We start from the raw sequence: 26,209 nt of genomic DNA on the forward strand, positions 1-26,209 counted from the left end.
CAAAAGTGGTGCTACTATGTATTAGTACCCCAACTTTGAACATGCTAAATTCATTCTTACTTTTAGTTAGTGATAGTCATCAAATAAATAGTAATTGTACATTAGTGTTTTCATATATGTTTTATTACAGTGGAACAGTGAAAGTGCTACTGCCTCACAAAAAGGAGGCCCGGGGTTCATGTCCTGGGTGTTCCCTGTGTGGAGTTTTCACGTTCTCCTATTGCCCATGTGGATTTCCCTCTGGGTGCTCCAGTTTCCTCCCACACTCCAAAGACATGCAGGTTAAGTGGACTGGACATGTTAAACTGGTCTCTGTGTTCACCCTGTGATGGACTGTTGTCCTGTCCAAGTATTGCTCCTGCCTTGGGCCCTGTGCATGCTGGGACAGTCTTCAGAGATCCTGCTCAGGATAAAGGGTTTAGAAAATGCATGGATGGACATTCAATATTTACGTGCAGATGGTGTTCCAATCTTTTTCTCTTAGAAATTTAATGTAATGTGGAAACTTGGATGGGGTGTCCAAACTGTTGCGTGAGCATGCGTGTCATGTGTGTATGCATGCTTGTCAGTGCGTATTCTGCATATGCATATATTGCAAAGTGTCCTGCCTTCCTGTTATCTTCTGACATTTAACATCTTACCATTTTTGATAAGTGGAGAGGCCCTGCGGTGGGCTGGGGCCCTGCCCGGGGTTTGTTTCCTGCCTTGCGTCTTGTGTTGACTGGGATTGGCTCCAGCAGACCCCCGCGACCCTGTAGTTAGGATATAGTGGGTTGGGTAATGGATGGATGGATGGATAAGTGGAGAGCGCTGAAACACTCCAATGAAAAAGGACATGCATTATCTGCAGTGTAATTCAGTTAATGCAAAGTGCTCAGTTACAGATTATCTCAAATTCCTAAAACCTTCATGGAATGATTGGAATTCAGTATGCATCATTTAAAATTAACCCGCAAAAGAAAACGAATAAAACGAAAAAATGCAGCGTTACTGTATTATAATATCCCTGTAGGTCGCATTGTCAGAAGAATATAACAATACAGTTAGCTTGCTAATTGTCATTTCTGTCCACGCCCCCAAGACTATTAAACAGCACGGAGGGCAGGGCGCAAACAGCTTAAAGAACTTTGTCATCCAAGTTGCAGATCCAAATTCTTTCCTGAGGGTGCTATTTGTAAAATGGACAACGAATCAAAGTACCTGCTCTACAAAGGACTTTTGGTGCCTAAAATATGTCACACGCCAGAGAGTCTGAAATATGCCGAAGAGTTTTGCGTTAGGGACGACGACGTATTCGCGGTAACCTACCCAAAATCTGGTAAGTAGAGCCAGGCTGACGAATGGACAGGGAGCGGAAGGCTGCCACCCTGAGTTTGGCAGCAGCTGAGCTAGAGGGACTCAGCGGGGATCGCATTCTAAACAGGCAGAGCCGTGAACTTTCAGACCCCGTGACAGAACATGATCTTTGGAAAACTTACACGTTATAGGTTAAGTGTTCCAACGAGATCCTATAATTTACTATACGTGTGCTTTGATTTATTTGTGTGGGCAATCAGAACGAAATTTTATTGGTCTTTTGTATTTGTTACAAACGGCCAAGAAGGAAACGTTATGTAATGTCATAACATAAGTGCAAGATAGCCGGTGCATGTAGGCACCTACATGCCAACGAGTAAAGAAAATGATATACGTACGATAATACGAGTTTTTTTTAGTATTATTTTTTGTTAACTGCCAGCCTGAGCAGTGAATGACCTACAGTCACTTAGTGATTAAAAACTTGAAATTAAGAAAACGTACACCCGTATCGTTATCAATATTTAAGTGGCATACTTATTTTAATTATGGCAAAATAATTGCCTTATTGTTATTTCAAACAAGTTAGAAACGTACACGTGGCGTAAAATTAAATAGTGCTTTGGGTTTAGGTTAACTGTGTTGCAAGTGGAGGCGCTTTTAATATGTTTGCTTATTTTATAAAAAGAGGCATTTTTGTTTCTTAAATACTTAATCACCGTGATGTGTGTGACTGAGGTTTCCACAGACAGCTACACGGTGTGAAACCTGCGGGCAAACCACACCGCAAAGCGCACGCGCGGTGAGCTACCGAAACACTTTTTTAACTTATTGCGGCCCGTTTGAACGTTGATTATCTGCTGACAGTAAGTGTCTGGCCTGTGCCGAGTTGCAAACAATGTCACAGCAGAGGATTTGAGACACTGCTGATGGAAGGAGAATTATCCCTACTACTACTGACTTTAACAGGAAGAAAAGGAGAAGGTGGAGTGTCTGGCCTGTAGACCAAAATAGATGAAGGGAGGGCGAGTTCTCGTAAGTGGGTCACCTACATGATGAACGAATGCATTTCAAATGTTTTGCATGTCGTCCTTGCATTTTGATGACCTGTTGCGTCATATTAAGCCTTTCGTTCATCATTGTGGCAACCATGTACCCACCCTCACTGTTCTGAAATCACGGCCGCCTTGCCGAGTAACTAGAATTGTTCTGTGCACAGTGTGTTTCCAAATCAGCTTTAGGGCCTGGTTGTTACTTACTGCGTGAAGACGGCGCGCATGCCCCACCGCAAAGCGGTAAGTGACAAAAACACATTTGGGTTAAGCTGCGGGCACGCGCGCGCAACTCTGTGGACGGTAGTTTCAAAAGCTGGAAGTGAGTGCTTGGTAACTGTTGGCCGACAGTCTGTCAGGCAAAAGGAAAAAATAGTAAATTCAAAATATACTTTCCCTTGAGGACAACTAAAGTATATCTATCTATCTATCTATCTATCTATCTATCTATCTATCTATCTATCTATCTATCTATCTATCTATCTATCTATCTATCTGTCTGTCTGTCTGTCTGTCTGTCTGTCTGTCTATACAAGTTAAACTGACTACATCCCCACAAACTTCATTTGAAACAGTACACTCTGAAAAGGGTGGCACGGTGGCGCAGTGGTAGCGCTGCTATCTTGCAGTAAGGAGACCTGGGTTCACTTCCCGGGTCCTCCCTGTGTGGAGTTTGCATGTACTCCCTGTGTCTGCATGGGTTTCCTCCGGGTACTCTGGTTTCCTCCCACAGTGCAAAGACATGCAGGTTAGGTGCATTGGCGATCCTAAATTGTCCTTGGTGAGTGTTTGGTCTGTGTGTGTGTGTGTGTGTGTGCCCTGCCAGGGTTTGTTCCTGCCTTGCGCCCTGTGTTGGCTCCAGCAGACCCCCATGACACTGTGTTAGGATATAGTGGGTTGGATACTGACTGACTGACTGACTGACTGACTAACACTCTGAAAATTTAAGGTGCTAAAATGGTTCTACTGCACAATGCCATAGGGAAACCATTTTTGGTTCCCAAAACAACTATCCACATGTGGGTTACAGAAGGAACCTTTTCTTTAAGTTTGCTGCAGAGTCCATAAATAGACAATAGCGGAGTGAAATTCCAATGAGTTTTTGATTCTTGATTCTTTCCACATGCAATAACTGTGGGTAAGTTCAGATATTCTTGATCTGTTCGTAACTTGCTAGGTAGCCTACTGGACATTAAGATTTCTGTTTTTTTCCACATGTTATGAATCTTTATAAAGAACAAAGAACCAATTGTATATGTAAAAAAACTCTTGAAAATGTCAAGCAATGGGTCAAGGAGAAAGTGCCAATAAAGAACCTCAAATTTGAAGAGTGTAAATTAATTTGTACATGATGTTTCTCAGTTTGAATTAAGGATAGGCAATGTGCAAGAGAATATTACTTAGAGTAGGATGATTTATTACTGTATTTGTTGATTATGAACATATTTACATTACCTTTGGCCTTTTAAGGAAAACAGTAGCCTTTGTAATATTTAAAATATGACCTTCTGTAACCTACTCACTAGAAAGTTGTTGTTTTTAGCTTTGTAAACTCAAGATAGATGTACCTTTATAAGTACAGAATAAAGATGTGAAGTAGTTACCAATTTTACCAAGCAGCTCCAGGATGGTTTCCACTAAATGAGTAGGTGAAATTCGTGTGGAATTTTCAAATTCTCCTTTTCAGTGTGGGTTTTCTGTGGGTACTTCAGGTATCCTGCCATGTACCAAAGACACGTTAATCCAAAATGTTGACACCATATGAGTGAGTGACCCATGTGGGTGTCCCATCTACAGCTGGGGCCTGCCTTGTACCCAGTGTTGCTGTCATGTGCTCTGGCCTCCTAAGATAATGATCTGAGGCTCTAAGATGAATCAAGGCACATTTTAAAATAACCAAATAACTAGAAGATGAAAGTTTAATTTTTATTAGCCTATAAAAAGGCCTATTTTATATTTTTGAAACATTGTAATTCACACATACAATTAGAAAATTATCCTCTTGACATCTCATATGTCTTCAAGTGTGTAAAAGTGTGACAAAGGCACATTTTAAAACACTGAGCAAGTGGCACAATAAATTCTTTTTTTAGGTCATGTCTAAATTACAGTACAAGTAACAACTTATTCTGAAATAACAAATTGGAAAATATCCCTGTATGATATACAGTACACATTTTTTTATGGCTAATATACATAGAAAAAAAAGTGGAAATTGAAATTTAATACTGGCTATCCATTTGACAGCAATAGAGAAATATCATTACATGTCGTGTTAGCTCCTGGGGTGCTCAGTGCTTGATGCCACCCCAACCAGGCTGCTGCTTTCAAAACCGTTAAAGCTGAATAAATCTAGCAGAGATCAGACTGACTCAAAGAACCAATGTGCGTGTATACATTTTATAAATGATAAATAGATAAGTCTGTTATTTAAGATCTGCTATATATGGAACAAATGTATTTGTTTATTTTTGTGTTCTGGTGATTTGTTCCTGCTTTGTGCCCTATGATTGGCAAGATAGACTCTGCTGCCCTGTGACCCTGCTCTGGATAAGCGGCTCATGTAGATGTTTGGATGGATACATATTTTGTAAGCTTTCAAGAGTGAGTCACCAATAGACTAAACAAGAGGTTTAACAGGTCTGGTTATATACAGAGGAGACAGGAAGGGGTGGGATCATGGAAGGAAGTGAGGTCTTGTAGAAGGTGTGTTCACAAAGGAAATAGGCGGAGTCCTAGGCAGGCTTTCCTTCTGCCAGTCTGTGGAGGAAGGAGGAAAGGTATTAGCACCATTCAACAACCCCAATCTCTGTGTCTTACTCCCAGTTAAGCCTTTAGAATGCCTCTCAAGCACACGTGTGTGACAATACATATATATATATATACTTTTTTATAATCATGCTAAGTGATATAGGCTTACATTTATTCTAGTCTATTAAACACCGTCACGTGTATTGAAAAGGAGAATTTGCAACTATATAAGATCATTAAATAAATCAAACTTACTATATGTATGCTGTACACTGACTCTTCATCTTACCACTCAATGTTATAATCCTTCCTTTTTTTCCAGGTACAACATGGATGCAAGAAATCATCCCACTTATTTTGAGTGATGGAGATCTAACACCTATACAGACCATTCCAACATGGGACAGAATGCCTTGGCTGGAGGAAACGCGAGCACAACTATTTCTTGACAGCCGTCCCTCCCCACGCGCTATTGTATCCCATTTATGGTATCAGCACATGCCTCCATCCTTCTTCAAGTCCAAAGCTAAGGTATTGCATCATCAGAGCTGATGGCTCTTCAATAGAGGTCATACCAAAGGGGATAATATGGTTGATCTGAAGGGAAATGAAGCAAAAGCATAGAGATGTGGCTTATGCTGTTTAATACTCAGATACATACAAAATATTGAAGGACACCATATAGACAGACAGACAGACAGACAGACAGACAGACAGACAGACAGACAGACAGACAGACAGACAGATAGATAGATAGATAGATAGATAGATAGATAGATAGATAGATAGATAGATAGATAGTCTATATTACCAAAAGTTTGGTTATATGTGGATGCCTGACCATCACACCTATATGAGATTGTTGGAAACCTTAATTCTAAATCCATGGTATTATTATGAAGATGCCCCCTTCCACCCCCACTTTGCAGCCATGACATCTTTCACTCTGTTAGTTAGACTTTCCACAACACTTTGGAGTTTGTCTATTGAAATTTGTGCCCATTCAGGAAAAAATAACATTTATAAGGTCAGGCGCTGAAGTGGGGTGAGAAGACCTGGCTAACAATTAGCCTTCCAATTCATTCCAAAAGGTATTCAATAGGGTTGAGGTCAGGGGTCTGTTCAGGCCACTTGAGTTCCTCAAGTTCTTTATGAGCCTGACTTTATACACAGATAAATAATCATGCTGGGAAAGAAAAGGACGTTCCTCAAAGTGTTACCACAAAGTTGAAAGTGCACAGTTGTTTAAAATGTCTTTGTGTGCTATGGCATTGGTAGGACCCCTCAGTCTAACCAAGGGTGCCACCCTTATCCTCCTTCACTTCACTTTACTTTACAATAGGTACTTTTCAATCTGGAAAACAATATTCTCTAATGGTATCTAATAGTCTAATGTTGTCATGCTTTACACTAGTAAACTGATGCTTGATATTGCACATGGTAGCTCCTCGGCAATGGAAACCCATCCCATGAAACGCCTTACTCAAAGTTCTTGTGCTGATGTTGCTGATGTTGCTTCCAGAGGCAGTTTGAAACTCAGTTGTGAGTGATGCAACAGAGTAGAGGTGATTTTTATGTGCTTTGCACTTTAACAGTAAGCAGCCCTGATCTCTGAGTTTGCAAGGTCTACCACTTTGTGGCTGATGTGATGATGCTCTTAGATGTATCAACTTCACAATAACATTACTTATAGTTGACCAGGGAAGATCTAGCAGAGCAGAAATTTCTGAATTGTGGCAAAGGTTGCATTCTATGACAGTGCCACATTTAAACTGTCAATGGTGATTGCAAGGCTTTCTACTCAATTTTATGCTCCTTTTAACACCTGAACTCCATGATTTGGAATGGCGTCCACATAGTGTAGTTAGAAAGCAGTGCCATATATTGCCATATAGTGTAGTTAGAAAGACAGAAAAAGCATTTTATAAAAGATAGACAGATAAGTCTGTTATTTAAGATCCACTATGTATGGAACAAATACAGTACATTCATTGATTTTTATGTTCTGGTGTTTTGTTCCTACCTTGTGCCGTATGATTGTCAGGATAGACTTCAGCTGCCCTATGACCTTGCACTGGATAAGTGGGTCAGGTAGATGTTTGGATGTTTTGATGTTGACTTCACAGTGTTAGCAGTGTTACCTGCTGCATATGCTGAGGTGTAATTAGACTTTTGGTGGATTCACTTTTCCTAAAAATGAATGCTCTTTGGCAAGAGCGGCGTTTGGGGGGTAGCAAGTGCGGCGACCGCCCCAGGCCCCATGCCTAAGGGGGCCCTGCTTTTGAGGTCCGAATGTCTCGTTTGAGCGGGTTTGTCTGGTTATATTCTCTAGTATTTATATATATTTGAGATGTTTCTAAGAGGAACCCTTTTAAAATCCCTCTTCAAGGTCAAATTCCATACATGTACATCTTTGAAAACATTCTATAGTCCACCTTCATTGCCCGAAAAGGGTTGCCAGTATAATCCCTTCTTAAAAGAGGTATAGCCCATTAGTTTACTGGGTTGGCTTCTTGTATTTATAGGAAAAGACATTGCATCCAGATTAGACTACAAAGATGTCATCAACAACTTTTCCAATCGGAAGGCAAGAAAAGTGGATTTTCTTCTCTGAATCTGGAAACCTCTAAGAGATTTCATGAAGATACCTCTACGTTAATTTTACACTTCCTGTCGAAACACTGAAACTCACATTTTATTTGTAGGCCATAAACATGTCCAAATATCAATGCACAAAAACATGTATCGCTAATGATAACCGGCTGACATGACATCAACGTGAGTTATGACTGTGACATCCTGCATATCGAGACTCAGAGTATACTCGCAATTTGGGGATGTTTTCCAGAAGAGGCCCTGCTAATTTCCGCATGACACCGCATCGCATTTCACACTGTTGTGGTATTGTCATGAATTATGAATTGCACTTTTTTAATAGATTATATCAAAATAGATTTTTTTTTAATAGATTATATCTTGCAAAAAATATTAGCTGAATACTGTAATGAGAAAATCCGCTGTATGTTGACATTAGTTTTATTTAATTAGCGCACAGGTTTATACAGTCCACACATACCAGTAACAGCATTTGGTGTAACTGGCCTGACGTGGGGTTAGTCAGCCCTAAGCTCCGCACACCCCTAAGGCCACCTCTGCTCTTTTGTTTTACATATGTAATGTTGCTATCTTTATTTTATTACCATTGTGTGTGATTACAGGTGATGGCATAACCAATAACATAAAGAACAGTTTATTAATATGTGTACACATTACTTTAGGCAATAGAATATTTATAAATTTTTTTAAATTCATTTTTCTCTTGTAGGTAATTTATGTGACACGCAATCCCAAAGATGTCATTGTGTCCTCTTTTCATTTTCACCAAATGGCAACATTCCTTGATGACCCTGGCACCTTTGATGAATTTTTAGAGAAATGTCTTACTGGAAAAAGTGAGTCTGACATTTGGTCTTTTGCAGGATGTTCAGCTGTAAAATCTCTTTGTACTTCATCATCACTTAGCTAGACTTCAGCATTGCCAACTGTCAGAATTGTGACATCAGGCTTACAAAATGAGCCATGTAACAGTTTTGTGAAGTTCTGATTGCTTAACGTAGTCATTGTTTCTCATACTCTTGTGCCTCTTATCCTGTACTTGGCAAATGTAATCTTTCAGCTGCAGCGAGAGGGTTTACCTTTTCAATTATTAAACACCTATTCTCACCCATTTATTTGTCTTTCAGTGTGTCTAAGTACCAGACCCTCATCTAATCCTTTAGCCTAATTCACACGTATTCTTTACTTCTTTTTATACCGCTGTCCTCTGAGTCTCATACTTACTTTTCAGCTGCCATATCTTATGCATTGTTCTCCTTTTCTAAACCTGTTGTTTCTATTTCATGGTTAAAGATTATGAGAGCCATTCCCAGAAACATTGTTTTCAACACAAGAAATAACGCAGGGCACACTCCTGCACAGAGACACATTAACATGACTGTCTAAAAGCCAGATTAAAAAGTATAATTCTAGCCTTGATTTCTTTTTATACACAGGTTTTACTGCATCTCTGTTGCAGTTTTCCACTTTTAACAGAAATTCACCAGTGTTTTTGTGGGGCAATTGTCATCATAAAATGAACTGATTGTATAAAAATAAATGATTCTGACAATTATGATAAAAAAGAAGCTGTTCCTCACAATGCATGTGAATTTTGGAATGTGGCTTAAGCCGATATCACATTACACAACTTTTAGTCGTGGGGTATGTCATGTTTGCCGACCGCAGTCATTGATTTCCTAACAGGACAATGTCAGTTTAAAGACTTGAAAATTGCTGGCCATGTCTACTTCACCCACTGATTTCTGCGTTTGCAGCACAGCTATGCTCGTCCCTTTTTGTGACACCCAAACACATTCTACCTGACGGAGCTGGAGTTGTACAAAGGGGTAACAGGTTTGGTTTTAGTATGTAAAACACAAGGCATCAAGAAGACAAGCCTCACTTCTTTTTGTGAAGTTCCAAAACATATGTGCTTCTTATCCTTGTTGTTACAATCTAATAATTGTACTTACAGATGATGAGCATTCATTTGTTGCATTGGCGATGCTACATTGGCCACTGTGTGTAGGTGTGTGTTGGTGTGATCTTCCTGTGATGGACTGGTGATCTGTCCCGTATTTGTTGCACCCTTTGTTAGCTAGGATAGGCTCCAGCCCTCCACAACCGTGCCCCTGGTATGGATTAAACAGGTTAAAAAATGATATGACATTCATTGGTTGCTAGCCCTCAAGCACACAGAGCCCACTCATACCACTAAAGACAAATCAAAACCTGTTTGATTTTAAAGGCATGAGTCACAGGCTAGTTGGTCTCGGTTGTTAGGTATGTCACACTAGCATGGGGTTTAAGAATCTCATTAATGTCTATTTTGTTCAATAGACATTGAACAATATACTGTAATACTGTTGATTTTGCAGTTTTTTTTGTGTGTGCAGTTCTATATTTTATTAATTTTATTGTAATCATTCCGTACAAATAGATCAATTTTTACAAAAAATAGGATTAAAAACAAATCAAACCCCACCCCTGAGAAGGAGAGCATAGCCAAAGAAGTAATACTTAAAGCTTGTAAACATACCTAAATTGTTGAGTTTAATAGGGTAATAAAGATAAATGGAGAAGGAAAAGAAATGCGGAAATAATTACTTCTTCTTATTCTAAAATATTATTGATTAGATCCTGCCAGGTTTTGAAAAAGTTCTGTACAGATCCTCTAACTGAGAATTTGATTTTTTTCCAATTTCAAATAATATAAACATCGGTTTCCCACTGACTTATCAGAGGAGAGTTAGGATTCTTCCAATTTAACAAAATAAGTCTGCGTGCCAAAAGTGTAGTGAATGCAATCACAGTTTGCTTGCCCTTCTCCACTTCAAGTCCATCTGGAAGAACACCAAACACAACTATTAATGGGTTAGGAGGAATTGTGACCCCAAGGCTGTCTGAAAGGCACTTAAAAAGTTTGGTCCAAAATGAGGTTAATTTGGTGCAGGCCCAAAACATGTGACCCAGTGAGGCAGGAGCTTGGTTGCAGCGTTCGCAGGTTGGATCTTGCCCTGGAAATATTTTGGACAGTTTTAAGCGAGACAGATGAGCTCGATATATAATTTTGAGTTGAATAATTCTATGCTTTGCACATATGGAGCTCGAGTGAATTCTCTGCATTGCTACCTTCCACTCCTTTTCTGATATATTAATTAAGAGATCTTTTTCCCATTGTCCTCTTGGATCTTTGAAAGGAAGGGACTCTAATAAAATTTTATATATTGCAGAAATCGTGTCTAAGTCCTCGAAATTGAGCAGTATTTTTTCCAGCATGGTGGAGGGTACGAGATGAGGAAAATCTGGCAGTTTCTGTTTAACAAAGTTTCTAATTTGAAGAAAGTGAAAGAAATGTGTAGCTGGAAGGTTAAATTTGGAATGTAATTGTTCAAAGGATGCAAAGATATTGTCTATATAAAGATCTCTGAGCAATTTAATCCCAAATCTTTTCCAGATATTAAAAACTAGATATGTTTGCGAGGGTTGAAAGAGGTGGTTCTCCTGCAGAGGTGCCACAGATAAAAGATTTTCCATCTTAAATTGCTTTCTACATTGGTTCCATATTCTGAGTGAGTGAAGCACAATTGGGTTATAGTCTCTGGCTGTCATTGAGTGGCCCAGCCAAAGCCCTGACTTAAACATCATAGAAAACGTGTGGAGAGATCTGAAGATGGCACTTTACTGACACTTCCCATCCAATCTAATAGAAATTGAGAGGATCTGCCAGGAGGAATGGGATAAATTGTCCTAATCCAGGTGTGCAATGCTTGTAGAGATTTACCCAAGCAGGATTGAACTTGGAATTGATACCAAAGGGGCTTCTACAAAGAACTGAATTAAACATTTAAAATACCTCTATGAATGAGATATTTCCATTTTTGATTTGTAATAAATTTGAAATCCTTTTTGAAAACATGTTTTCAGCTTGTCATTATGGCTTATTAAGTGTAGACTGATGGATACAAATGGCAGATTCATCCATTTAAAATTAAGTGTGCTGAAAATGAAGGGGTCTGAATACTTTCTGAACCCACAGTATGTCTACGTATAAGTTTTTGTATTATGTAAATTAATTTCTCTCTTGTAGGAAATTTAAGTCAAGTGCATCCCCAAAGCTGTGATTGTGTTCTCTTTTCCAACAAATGGTTTTTATTTCTTAAATACCCTGGCACCAGAAGTGTACAAAACGTGGAATTGTTGACATGCCCTTTTGATTTTGTATTTTACCTTTGATGAAAAAAGACCTGCTGAAATAAGTAAAATGTAAAGAAATATGTCTGTTATCCCTATTTCCTTACAGCATTTTTTGGAAAGTGGACAGATCATGTGAAGAGCTGGAGAACTCCGGAGCTGAAAGATCGCATTTTGTATATCACATATGAAAGAAATGAAGCAGGTAGCACTTCAGTTTCTGTTTTGTCAAAAATATTAAGCAAACAGCTGTAATCCAGTCATTCACTTAATGGAAGTCCTTGTTAGTTAAAGGATAAGATTGGTATTTTCCATCCATCCATCATCCAACCCGCTATATCCTAACTACAGGGTCAAAGGGGTCTGCTGGAGCCAGTCTCAGCCAACACCAGGGCGCAAGGCAGGAAACAAACCCTGGGCAGGGCGCCAGCCCACTGCAGGGCAACACACACACCACACACCAAGGACAATTCAGAATCGCCAATGCACCTAACCAGCATGTCTTTGGACTGTGGGAGGAAACCGGAGTACCCGGAGGAAACCCCGCAGACACGGGGAGAACATGCAGACTCCATGCAGAGAGGACCCGGGAGGCGAACCCAGGTCCCCAGGTCTCCCAACTGCGAGGCAGCAGCGCTAACCACTGTGCCACCGTGCCGCCCCAAATTGGTATTTTTCAAGTCAAAAATTATTTGTCACATGAAATTACATTTTTTATACATTTAAAAATTCTGTGTCCGATCTAGCAGCTTACAATGGTGCCCATGGATACACAGGTCCAAAGGTAAATGAAAAAGCCTTAAAACCTACCAAATACATCCATTTACCAAGTTATACGTGTTATGAAGTATTGATCTGCATCTTAACATTACTCACATATTGCATCTTTCACCTCAGAAAATCATTGCCAAGCTCTGTTTTATAGAATGAATTTTGATGCCCTGATGTCTATAGGTCTAGGGTGTTGTACCATGTTAGCCATTATGAATGTAGTGAGAAATCAAGTAAAATGACACCTTTTGTTGGCTAACTAAAAAGATTATAACATGCAAGCTTTCAAGGCAACTCAGGCTCCTTCTTCATGCAAGATGTAATCAATGTAAGATGTACAGTATCAATTACTTTGTACTTTGGGTAAAATAATAACCACACAGAAAGTAATAGGTGAAAAGTAATTGATTACATCTCGCCTGAAGAAGGGGCCTGAGTTGCCTCGAAAGCCTGCATATTGTAATCTTTATAGTTTGCCAATAAACGATGCCCTGATGTGAAATGTTGTCTGTTACAAAAACAACTGGGTAATAATAACTGAAAAAGGCACACTTAGCAATCGCTTCTGCTCTTTCTCTAAAGAGAAGCTTATTTAGTTATTTCAGTGGCTGCTTCCACTGTGTGGCGACATTCGTTCCTGTCGCACTCTGCTCACCCAAAGAAAGAAGCAACCCTTATGCAATTCTTTCCCTCAGCTCCTTGTCGGTGGCTACACATCAGGAGCACAATCTCACTCTGCATTTTTCTACAATACATGCAGACTGTAGCAGTAATCTGTCATGCAAGGTATGGCTAATAGAGCCTCCAAAACAACATGAGAGATGACAGGCTTATCAAGCGCTATATCTGTGTTCAGCCCTCCCCCACCAAGCCCCCAACACTGGAGCTCCATTTATACTGGCTTCTACAGAGCTGGCATTCCGCCTCAGAGCACCAGGATCTGCATAAGTTTTGCATGTTCTTGACATGTATTTATGGATTGATTATTATTTGTACAAAGTGCAATGAATCTCTTAAGTGATCTCTTCCCTATACTGCCACTCTGCGTGAATCTTACTTTGTACGCTGGGTAAAATCACACAGAATGTAATAGGCGTAAGGTAAGTACTGTTTAAGAAAGAAAATTATTTGATGTCAGTGCTCATCTGTCAGTATTACAAGATATTGCAGAACATAACTGTTGAAAAAACATAACTGCAAAGGCCCAAGGAGGATAATAAGCAGAATAGAGACTGGCGCTGGGTGTTGTCGGGTTGTCGTAACTTCAGACATGACGATGAGCCTATGAGCACAATACCGAAAAGGAAGTGTATTCATACCTCAAAAAAAATAATTCCAAGAATCTGATGTAAAATGATTATTTCAAGCTTCCTTTCATTATCACAAGGATGCCTCATTAACACGAAAGACATAGTCTCTTACCTCAAAACATTTGTTGCTTCAGAGTGGATGTTGTGACCTGAAGGGGGTGTAACAGCACCCCAAAGCCTAAACACTATTGCACAGATGCTGTCCTGGTTTCAAAACACTTATTGTTTTATTCAAGAGAGTAACTTTTACACACTTATCGCCAGTGAACACAATAATATAAAATTGAATTCTGGCTCCTTACTCTCTCTCCACTTCTCCCATGCAGCCTCTTCCACCTCCTCCCAACTCCTGCGTGCATATGAGGTGGAGGGCCTCCTTTTCAATCCCATCCAAAAGTACTTCCAGTGTCAAAACCTCGTCTCTGGGAAGCACATCGAGGTCAGGTAGAAACTGGAACCTTCACCTCCATGTAGCTCCCACTAGTGGTCCCCATGCAACCAAATGGGTCAGTTCTATGGGGCTGCAACTCCCAAAATGCCCTGCAGGTCAAGACATTGAGGCTCATCATAAGGGATGCTATGGAAGAACAACCTGCACATGGGAGTCAATCTCTTATCACCCCATATCAGTAGGGACTATTACTTAAGGATTCTCCATCCTATGTTTTCATCCTAGCTGCGTACATGGTTCCCATCTGTTGTTGCAGGGGAGTCCAACATCATGGGCCTTTCTTCTGCATCCTTCATGATGCTGGCATCCTGGCCAGATAAGAGATGGGAGCCCATCTCTGTTGAGACATCGAACCATCTATTAGAACATATCCAGTAAATGTTAAGGCTTTTTCATACATCTATGCACCCGTGTATCCATTAGCCCCATTGTAAGCTGCACAAACAGACAAATTATTTTTATAATTTTATAAAAAATGCTTCACTTCAGAACACAGTTTTACTGTATGCGACAAATTAACATATACAATATACAGTGGTGTGAAAAACTATTTGCCCCCTTCCTGATTTCTTATTCTTTTGCATGTTTGTCACACAAAATGTTTCTGATCATCAAACACATTTAACCATCAGTCAAATATAACACAAGTAAACACAAAATGCAGTTTGTAAATGGTGGTTTTTATTATTTAGGGAGAAAAAAAAATCCAAACCTACATGGCCCTGTGTGAAAAAGTAATTGCCCCCTGAACCTAATAACTGGTTGGGCCACCCTTAGCAGCAATAACTGCAATCAAGCGTTTGCGATAACTTGCAATGAGTCTTTTACAGCGCTCTGGAGGAATTTTGGCCCACTCATCTTTGCAAAATTGTTGTAATTCAGCTTTATTTGAGGGTTTTCTAGCATGAACCACCTTTTTAAGGTCATGCCATAGCATCTCAATTGGGTTCAGGTCAGGACTTTGACTAGGCCACTCCAAAGTATTCATTTTGTTTTTCTTCAGCCATTCAGAGGTGGATTTGCTGATGTGTTTTGGGTCATTGTCCTGTTGCAGCACCCAAGATCGCTTCAGCTTGAGTTGACGAACAGATGGCCGGACATTCTCCTTCAGGATTTTTTGGTAGACAGTAGAATTCATGGTTCCATCTATCACAGCAAGCCTTCCAGGTCCTGAAGCAGCAAAACAACCCCAGACCATCACACTACCACCACCATATTTTACTGTTGGTATGATGTTCTTTTTCTGAAATGCTGTGTTCCTTTTATGCCAGATGTAACGGGACATTTGCCTTCCAAAAATTCAACTTTTGACTCATCAGTCCACAAGGTATTTTCCCAAAAGTCTTGGCAATCATTGAGATGTTTCTTAGCAAAATTGAGACGAGCCCTAATGTTCTTTTTGCTTAACAGTGGTTTGCGTCTTGGAAATCTGCCATGCAGGCCGTTTTTGCCCAGTCTCTTTCTTATGGTGGAGTCGTGAACACTGACCTTAATTGAGGCAAGTGAGGCCTGCAGTTCTTTAGACGTTGTCCTGGGGTCTTTTGTGACCTCTCGGATGAGTCGTCTCTGCGCTCTTGGGGTAATTTTGGTCGGCCGGCCACTCCTGGGAAGGTTCACCACTGTTCCATGTTTTTGCCATTTGTGGATAATGGCTCTCACTGTGGTTCGCTGGAGTTCCAAAGCTTTAGAAATGGCTTTATAACCTTTACCAGACTGATAGATCTCAATTACTTCTGTTCTCATTTGTTCCTGAATTTCTTTGGATCTTGGCATGATGTCTAGCTTTTGAGGTGCTTTTGGTCTACTTCTCTGTGTCAGGCAGCTCCTATTTAAGGGATTTCTTGATTGAAACAGGCGTGGCAGTAATCAGGCCTGGGGGTGGCTACGGAAATTGAACTCAGGTGTGATACACCACAGTTAGGTTATTTTTTAACAAGGGGGCAATTACTTTTTCACACAGGGCCATGTAGGTTTGGATTTTTTTTCTCCCTAAATAATAAACACCATCATTTAAAAACTGCATTTTGTGTTTACTTGTGTTATATTTGACTAATGGTTAAATGTGTTTGATGATCAGAAACATTTTGTGTGACAAACATGCAAAAGAATAAGAAATCAGGAAGGGGGCAAATAGTTTTTCACACCACTGTATGATTGTGAAGAAATAACTGATGATAATTGACTTGAAAAATACCAATGTTATCTTTTAAAGTAATTTTAATATTAATACCTGCATGTTAGGCCAATAGGTTATTCCATATTGGCCCCATGTGAGTGTGTGTGTGTGGGTGTGTGCGTTTGTGGGGCCTGCAATAGACTGGACACTTGTCGAGGGCACTTGTTCCTGCCTTTATCCTGATATTTCCAGTATAGGCTCTGGTCCCTTTGTCCTTGAACTGGAGTAAGTGGGTTTGAGAATAGTATACTACCTGAAATTTATTTCCATACTATGCTGGAGTTTCACATTCATCTAATAAATTTAAGGTTAATTAGTGAATGCCATTATGTCCAGTATGAGTGTGTTTCTGCTGTAGGAGACTATGCAGAGAGCAGTGTGGTTCAGAAAGTAGATGTAAATTGCATAAATATTCTTTTCTATTCCAAATCAAACCACAGAGAGTTGTGTTTTTGTGTGTAACATGTGCCATTACAATGCATTAACTAGTTTACCAGTGTTCAAAAATGCCTTAAAGCTTTTCTTCCCAAAAGAGTGTGCTTCCCTATTTAATGTTTCTTCCAGCTTCCTGTTAGTGCACCACAGGAAATGGAGAGGAAGTTAATTTAAGACAGAAATCGAGAGGCCCAACTACTCATAGAAGTGGCCTTAAGAGTTAGTAAAATATTTTGAGCAGTGCTGGCTTCTGACATACAGTATGCAGTAGGCTGTTGAGAAACTACAGTACTGTTGAATTAGTTATCTACTGTAAATGAGCAAGATGGTTCAGACAATAACAAATGACATTAACATATTACTATTGTTTCTTTTTTTTAGGACCTAAGAGCAGCAGTGGTCAAGTTTAGTCAATTCCTTGGAAAAACCATTAGTGATGAAATCATTGACAAGATCACTGAAAACTGCATTTTTAAAAATATGAAACAGAACAACATGTCAAATTTCTCTTTGGTTCCAAATGAGATCATGGACTCATCAAAGTCAGAATTTCTCCGAAAAGGTGGGTATAGTAAAGTCAATATATATCTTAAATGTGTTTGTGATTTCACAATTAAATTTGTCTACATTTCAGAGGAACATTTTATGGATGCAATTCTTATTTTTGGACAGAGTAAATGAAGTTGAATGTCTGCCTGTGGTTTCATTTCATGGCTGACAATGCCATATAACTGCAACCTATATAAAATACAAATAAAAATGATTAATAACCAGAACAAAATCTCTTGACACATTTTAAATTCTCTCTATTATAAAAGAAAATCTTGAGGCTATTGCCAAGAGAACTTTTCAAGTCCCACGAGACAAGACTATTGCCAAGAGATTTTTTTTCAAGTCCCGCCCTCCTCTCAACCATTTTCAACTATGCTCACGGTCCTCTCACCTCTCATTCGTGTGAATGCTTTTGTCAGACACAGTTCCTGCGCTCTCAGCTCTTATAAATTTCTATGTTATCCTCACTTTAAGTTCCCAATGAAAGAAGACTTATTATGTCCAAATCTTATTGAAAGTTTCAACAGAAGAAATGAGTACACGGGCAATCCTAGCACCGAGAAACAATGAAGTCAAACGAAATTACGAGAAAATTGTTGATCGGTTACATGGCAAATTGGTTAAACACGTATCAATAGACTATGCTGGAACAGTTGGTGGTGATGGTGTGGAGGATGAAAACATCAACTTACAATATCTCGTAGAATATCTATAACCGTTAACACCGTCCAGTCTTCCACTGGCCAAATTACTGTTGAAAGAAGGATGTATCTTAATGTTATTACATAATTTATGTCTAAGTGATGGGCTATGCAATAGGAAAAGATCTGTTGTATTTAAAATTGGTCGATCAATTTTGACGTAAAATTTTAACAGGTGACAAGAACGGTAATGTAGTACATCTTCCATGGATAACATTAGACACCAACGGAGATCTTGATATGCCATTCGTATTAAAATGTTTACAATTTCCCATTAGAATAGCTTTTGCTATGACAATTAACAAATCACAGGGAAAAACATTAGAAAAAGTTGGTTTATTAATTAGAGAGAAAGAAACGATATTCACTCACGGGCAGTTATACGTTGCGTTGTCACGATGTGAGTCCAAACACAGAATCAAAATTCAATACGATATTGACAAAAAGTTAACTAAAGTTAATTAAAAACATTTTTTTTACTGAAGTTTTACAGTAAAAATGTAAGTTTAAAATGTATTTGCATATTCATTTTAAAGCCAAACAGAACGAAAATGTAAAAGGCAACGAATACCTCTAATGCAACATGAAACATAACTTTCTTTCAATTTATTACATTTTACTATTTTTTACTATGGTTAATTACTTGCTGTAGTGTAAAATAGTTAGTTATTTTATGCTTATGTAGCAATTCCCATGAAAATAACGAATCTGTTTAAATTGTACATCCACTTCCCCGCTTCATCTGCGAAGTGGCTAGTGCATAGTGCCCGCCTGGAGGTTGGCAAGCAAAGTGAGCAGGGGGCAAAGCCCCCTAGTTTATAAAAAATAAAAATAAATAGGGTAGTAAAACTGACCCGATAGACCATCTGGCCAGTATTTTTTATTTTCTCCCCTTATACTTGTAGATTTCGTACCACAATCTGAAAGACTTGCCTTCAGGTTACATGATAAGTGTAAATAGGAAAAGTTCCCCATAATCAATAAATATTTCATTTGGGGTTGGTTCAAATATTTTTCCAATTCACTGAGGCAATAGAGTGGTGAGGTCACCTTGATCTGGTCCTGTCCAATTATCTTCTTTTCATTTTGAACCTGATGTGTGGTCCTCTACTGGCATTCTGGGGTGAACATAACAGACATTTTTATTTCTGGTCATAATAATCTTCTCCTTCTGTTTACCAGAGAACTGAATGACTGCTTCTGGGGACACATTTTAGTAGCAAGGTATACTAATAAAAGAAGTATGAAGACACTTGCTAAAGGCAGATATCTCTTAGCAAGTTTTATGGAAAATACAACTGAGTCAGCAATTTTGAGATTTTTTTGTATCATTAAAAAGAGGTCAACATCTTTTGCAGAATAGTTATTTTTTAATTCTGAAAAAACTTTAAATAGAGTGAGAAAACAGGGCTCCTACACCTGAGTTCAAGTTCAAGCCATGGTGTCTTCAGTATGTTCTCCTGTTTTATGTGATCTTCACCTGCCATCTAAAGACATGCAGTCAGGTTAGTTAGTATGTGCAAACAGGCACAGTGTGAAGGAGTGGACAATATGATGGACAGACATTCTGTCTTGTTCCTGTTTCCTTCCTTCCCACCCTTATATCAGCAAAATGACTGATAGAAGCAGGGCCTCCTAATTGGCATTTTTGTATATATACAATCCCAATTCCAAAAAAATTGGGACGCTGTGTAAAATGTAAATAAAACAGAAAGCAATGATCTGCAAATCTCATAAACCCATATTTTATTCACAATAGAGCATAGAAAGCGCATCAAATGTTGAAAGTGAGACATTTTACTATTTCATGAAAAATATTAGCTCATTTTGAATTTGATGGCAGCAACACGTCTCAAAAGCGTTTGGCTGGAAAAGTAAGTGGTAATAAAAAGAAACAGCTGGAGGAACATTTTGCGACTCATTAGGTTAATTGGCGACAGGTCAGTAAAATGATTGGGATCAAAAAGAGCAACTTAGAGAGGCAGAGTCCCGCAGACGTAATGATAGGCAGAGGTTCACCAATCTGCAAAAAACTGTCTTTTGACAGTTTGAAGAGTTTGAATATCTCATCATCTACAGTACATAATATCATCAAACAATTCAGAGAATCTGAAGAAATCTCTGTACACAAGAGACAAGGTTGAAAATCAGTATTGGATGCCCGTGATTTTTGGGCCCTCAGGTGGCACTGCATTAAAAACAGGCCTGATTCTGTCATGGAAATCACTGCATGGGCTCAGGAACACTTCCAGAAATCATTGTTTGTGAACACAGTTCACCGTGCCATCCACAAATGCAGATTAAATCTCTACCATACAAAGAAGAAGCCACATGTGAAAATGATCCAGAAACACCACCATCTTCTCTTTGCCAAAGCTCATTTAAAATGGACTGAGGCAAAGTGGAAAACTGTTCTACGGTCAGACGAATCAATTGAAAATTTTTTTTTGGAAAACATGGATGGCGAGTCCTCCAGACTAAAGAGGAGAGGGACTATCCAGCTTGTTATCAGTGCTCTGATGGTATGGGGGTGAATTAGTGCCAATGGAATTGATGGCTTGCACATCTGGAAAGCCTGAAAGGTATATGCAGGTTTTAAAGCAACATCTGCCCCCATCCAGATAACATCTTTTTCAGGGAAGGCCTTGCATGTTTCAGCAAGACATTGTTAAACCGCATACTGCATCTATTACAACAACATGGCTTCGTAGTAGAAGAGTCCGGGTGCTGAAGTGGCCTGATTGCAGTCCTGACCTTTCAACAATTGAAAACATTTGGTGCATCATGAAGTGAAAAATACGACAAAGAAAACCCAGGACTATTGAGCAGCTAGAATCCTATATCAGACAAGAATGGGAAAAGATTCCTCTCCCAAAAGTCCATTAACTTGTCTCCTCAGTTCCCAGACGTTTATGGACTGTTGTTAAAAGTAGAGGGGATGCTACACAGTGGTAAACAAGGCCCTGTCCCAACTTTTTTGAGACGTGTTGCCATCCAACTCAAAATGACCTTATTCTTTCCTTAAAATGGTACATTTTCTCAGGTTAAACATTTGATATGTTTTCTATGTTCTATTGTGAATAAAATACAGGTTTATGAGATTTACAGAATATTTGCATTTTGCTTTTATTTCCATTTTACACAACATCCCATCTTTTTTGGAATTGGGGATTGTATAAATTCACTGGCCTACCAAAGCCTAGATTTTATGGGTTTTTAACTGTTCTGGTGGTATGCCACTCAAGACTTTTTTCCTGGGTCACACTGTTGCCGGTATTGTCTCCTGGTGTAAATCATTTTATCATTAGATCCACAAGAGGGGTGGAACTTTGTCTTAGACCAGTCCAAAAACAGCTGACAATGACTAGCTGTCAATGGGAGGTGTTATAATGGTGTGATATGAGGTATTTGAGGGCCAGACCTCTAGAGAGGGTAGAATGTGTTCACAGGGGAGCTGTCATTTTCATACTACTATGTGGTCCTCCCTCGTTATGTTTTGTAAGCTTTCCAGGTCCTTCAGATTTCTGTGATGGCTTCCCATGTGCAGGGATGTCTCAAAATCAAAATATGCTGCAATCTGTCAACTAACTGCCTCACTTTCTAAGATGTTACTGTGCATGCTTTATAGAATTTTGCTTTTTTGAATGATTGACAAATTCTTTTTGAAGACATTGCTAAGTTACTGTAGGCCCAGAGGTCACCATGATCAGAGTGTCCATAGGCAGCAATGAGTATAGCAAACATGCATATCTAATCATTTCCATTCCATGCTATTGTCCTATGTCTGTTTATTTGAAAGTTGGACCTCCACTTCAAGGTGCAACTCATCTTTAAGTGAAATTCACAGTTTGGCTGGCAGAATTTCCACAAAGTAAAGTATTAACTCCACATACAGTTTATTTTTTTGTATAGCCCAAAATCACACAGGAAATGCCGCAATGCTTTTTTGGACAATTGTTAGGAAGTTTTTCTTTGCGCAAAGAATAATAGACACTAGGAATAAACTACCAAGTAGTGTGTTAGACAGTAAGACCTTAGGGACTTTCAAAACTAGACTTGATGTTTTTTTAGATGAAGTAAGTGGATAGATTTGTTGGGCTGAATGGTCTGTTCTCGTCTAGATTGTTCTAATGAAGGTTAGGTGAACTGATGACACCAAATTGGCCCTGGTGTGTGTGTTCACCCTGTGATGGACTGGTGTCCTGTTCAGAGGATCGTTCTTGTTCATGACCCTACTGAGGACTAAGCGGGCTTAGAAAATGGTATGGTGTCTTTTGTTTATTCTCCATTTATATTAGTGGACTGCTTCCCACAGTTCCAAGACATAAAGTTGGGTTAACTGTCACATATTAACAGGCACTGTGTGGAGAAATAGACATTGTGATGACTTGGCATTCTGTCCTGGGTTGCTTCCAACTTGCTTTGTTTTCTGTTCTAATAGGCAGGCAGGTCTCCACAACCCTGTAATACTTCAGATATTTCTTGTAGAACAATGTGTAAGGCAGGAAGCAATGCTGGACTGGGCATGATCTGTCACAAATCACACTTACGGGTACACCCACATAGTTAACCTGATACAGAAGTCTTTAGGATGTGGGAGGAGAGCTGGAGCCGTCAAAGTGCACACACATACACAGGGAGAAAATGTACTCTCCACACAGGAAGAGGCTGGGGTGTGATTCAGACCTACGGGTGGTAGAGATTTAAGTCAGTGTTGCTAACAACTTTATCACCATTCCACCCCACTTACAATATAACAAAGAAAAAATATTAAAAAAAAAAGTCACACCAGCGTGTCTGTGTAGAGGTTTGCTGAGGTTCCAGGCATTCAGCCTTATCTCTGTGATTTTTCAGTGAGCCTGAAGCAGCACTCTGCTTCTATTGCTGTTAATCATCATGCTCTCCTGAGGCTGTGAGCGAAAAGAGGAAGAAAGTGAAGAATCAAATGTTAAACATCTACACTCAAGTCACAGTCAACTTTGTATCACAATTGTAATGTATTTTATTGTCTGCTTTTTGGCATTATTATATTACTGCTCACATAGTGCACTTTCTGTTACAAAATTTGACCATATAACCTTTAGTAATGTCACAGTTTTGACTTGGGGGGGTGGGAAGAGGAAAAGGAATACAAACATAAGCCAAGTTAATAAATCATGCTCAAAAAATTTCAGACATGAGACTGAAATAAATTCAGAGCCAATCGAGTGCCTATAGAGGTGGTCCATCCAGTGACTGCCTTAGACCAAAGATCAATCAGCATACTAAGGTGAAGAGCCATCTGGTTATCCAGTCATATTGGACACCTAGGCTCCTAGAAAGATTTAATTGAAATCCATCCAAGGTTTTATTGTGTGGTCAGGCAGTGTAAGGACAGACTGGAAAAAGTCAAACTGTTGGGATGCCAACCGGGTCGTCCCTTTTAATCATCACGAGGCGAAACAAACAAAAATGAAAAATAACGAAAAACGGCAGTAATGCACTATTCCCGATCAGGGATTCCTCCATCTTAAAGGACTTTTTGAGAGTCATGTGGCTCGTTCAGGTCTTCCGACAAAAGACTCCTTTGTCTTAGTCGGCGCTTCTTTTATAGCACAACTTCCTGAAGGGGCGGGGTTAAGTGCCCTTACTGGGCAGCTTCTCAGAGCTGTGAGGGAAGAAGAACAACAGGATAAAGTCAGTGGTAGGCCCCCACCCCCCCCGCCACCCCTCGTCTCGGCAGGTAATTGCATACCTTCCCCCGGTCCTTAGAGTAGTCCTCTGACACTCATGCGTGACAGCTGATATTATTTTGCTTCTGTTTTGGGCATTTTTAGGAATCTTAAGTTAGAGATTGTTAATCTATAATGCACGATTAACTGTGTGGACTTTCTCTCTGGCTTGTTTTGGCACTCTATTATTTCAACTGGGGTCATAGACATAAAAGAAAGGGAGTAGTATTTAGCAATTAACTCTCACAGTGACCAGAAATGTAGATACAGATTGCAGCTTCATCTTTGTGATGGGCCGATGAGTGTAAATGTACAAGGACTGTAGTTGAGGTTTGGGACAATCTGTTAAGGTTTATGTGATAATGAGTCTAAAAGCGAGAAATAGGTCACACTAGGAGCCTTACACAATAAAAACAAAGTTTTTGTTGTGAAAAGAATGTCTGATCAAAGTTTTTTGGAACTGCATGGTGACACAGTGGTTAGGACTGCCTTATGGATGCAGCATTTTGGGCCTGAATGTTATGCCTAGTTCTTGTCTCTATGGATTTTCCTTCCCCATCTTAGTGCCATCTGCCTTAGGCTAACTTCTTTTTTAATGTGCCATAGAGTTTAATAACCATAAGTCAAAACAAGGAGACTAATATCATTCCCATCAGTCTCTTAAGTTTAGCAGTCATGAACAGGTCCCCTCTGTCCATCGAATTTCTCCTGTATAGCTAACTGCAACCATCTGTATTTGTCCTTGCAAAGGACATATAAGTCAGTTTCCTCTTTTTAACAGCAGGGAGGATTTTCTCTTGCCTCGTTTTTATGTTTGAGTATTATATCATTCAACACATGATGAATCCCAGACATCCTTAACATTTACTGGACGCACCACATCTCAAATGCCTCCAAGCACTTGCACGCACTTTCTGTAAGTGTGTCCTTACTTCTATTCCATAAAGCAAAACTGAGAATATGTAACATGTCAGCATTCCTACCCAGATTCCTAGGTTCAGACTTACACTACGGATTATTTTCTTTAATGGTTGAATGTAGTGTGTGCCCTTTAAATTCAAGTCCTCACTCCATGGATGTGCTCCCACCTTTTTGTTACATGCAAGGCTACCTGGTGACTCTAATTGGGTCCCATGTGAGCCAATGGCCTTTGTTGTGTGCTGTGCCCCATCCAGGGTAGGTTCCTCCTTTGAAATCATTGCTGCCAGAACAGGCCGGCTGGATTCAACAAGTTTGTAAATATTTCATGTTTTTATTTATTAGAGGATTAAAGATCCACATCACTATTTCACAAAACTTTAAAATCTGGCGACAAATCAATTATTCAAGTGCTATTTTTTTGTTACAGGAATTTCTGGAGACTGGAAAAACTATTTCACCACCCCTCAAAATGAATATTTTAACTCTGTCTACCAGAAAGAAATGAAGGATACAGAAATTCAGTTTCCCTGGGATAAGGAGTAACAACGGTGCAGGGTTACAATTGTAAGGGGACAGAAGCAGGAGTTTTGTTTTCTTTTTTATCCTTTTATTTTCAGAATACAATATTTAAACATGCTTTTTATTCATATTGTACTGTATGTGTTTTATACTTAAAAATGTACTGAAGTTTATAAGGTATACTATAAACATATATGATGTTTTAATAATTTTATTATAACCTTCAAGCTATTACTTTTATGTAAAATTATTCATGCCAAAATGAAATACAATTCAGTTTGTTCACTATTTTTCAATGCAATGCGTATATGCACATGTTGCATTTAATTTTGACACGGTTTTATTGTGTCATAATTAAAAACAAGTGATCAATTGCTTTTCACTGTGGCACAGAATTATCATGTCGGTTTAAAATGCAATACAAAAGCGTACTTCATTTTAATTCATGTCCATAGATTTTGTGTCATAACTAAGAACAAAGCAAGTTTTCTGCTTCACTCCGTGCTGTCCGTGCAATGCGACCGCAGAGAGCTTACACAACTTGACACCTCCACATAATAACAAATAGTGTGAGCTTTCTTGAAGGCTTTTACTGGACAGTCCTCGTTGTAAACTGAAATATATACAAAAGAAACGTACAGGTATATACAGGTGTACAACCAAAGACAACAAATAATGATTTACAAAGCAATACATAGCAGACAGTATACATTAAACAATAAAGCTTTAAAAGACACTTAGAAGATGAGTGATTTCCATGGTTGGATCGAG

General features: G+C 39.2%; 1 protein-coding gene across 1 annotated transcript; it reads left to right on the top strand.

Moving 5' to 3' along the window:
- Positions 1–1,112: 1,112 nt before the first annotated feature.
- On the top strand, positions 1,113–25,813 carry sult2st3 (sulfotransferase family 2, cytosolic sulfotransferase 3). The gene is made up of 6 exons (XM_051920950.1): positions 1,113–1,318; positions 5,422–5,630; positions 8,425–8,551; positions 12,001–12,113; positions 17,416–17,596; positions 25,347–25,813. Exons 1-6 carry the CDS (start codon positions 1,180–1,182, stop codon positions 25,460–25,462), a joined length of 885 nt encoding a protein of 294 aa, XP_051776910.1. The 5' UTR covers positions 1,113–1,179; the 3' UTR covers positions 25,463–25,813.
- The last annotated feature ends 396 nt before the right edge of the window (positions 25,814–26,209 follow it).

The sequence above is a fragment of the Erpetoichthys calabaricus genome, chromosome 17, assembly GCF_900747795.2.
Source record: "Erpetoichthys calabaricus chromosome 17, fErpCal1.3, whole genome shotgun sequence".
NCBI lineage: Eukaryota > Metazoa > Chordata > Cladistia > Polypteriformes > Polypteridae > Erpetoichthys > Erpetoichthys calabaricus.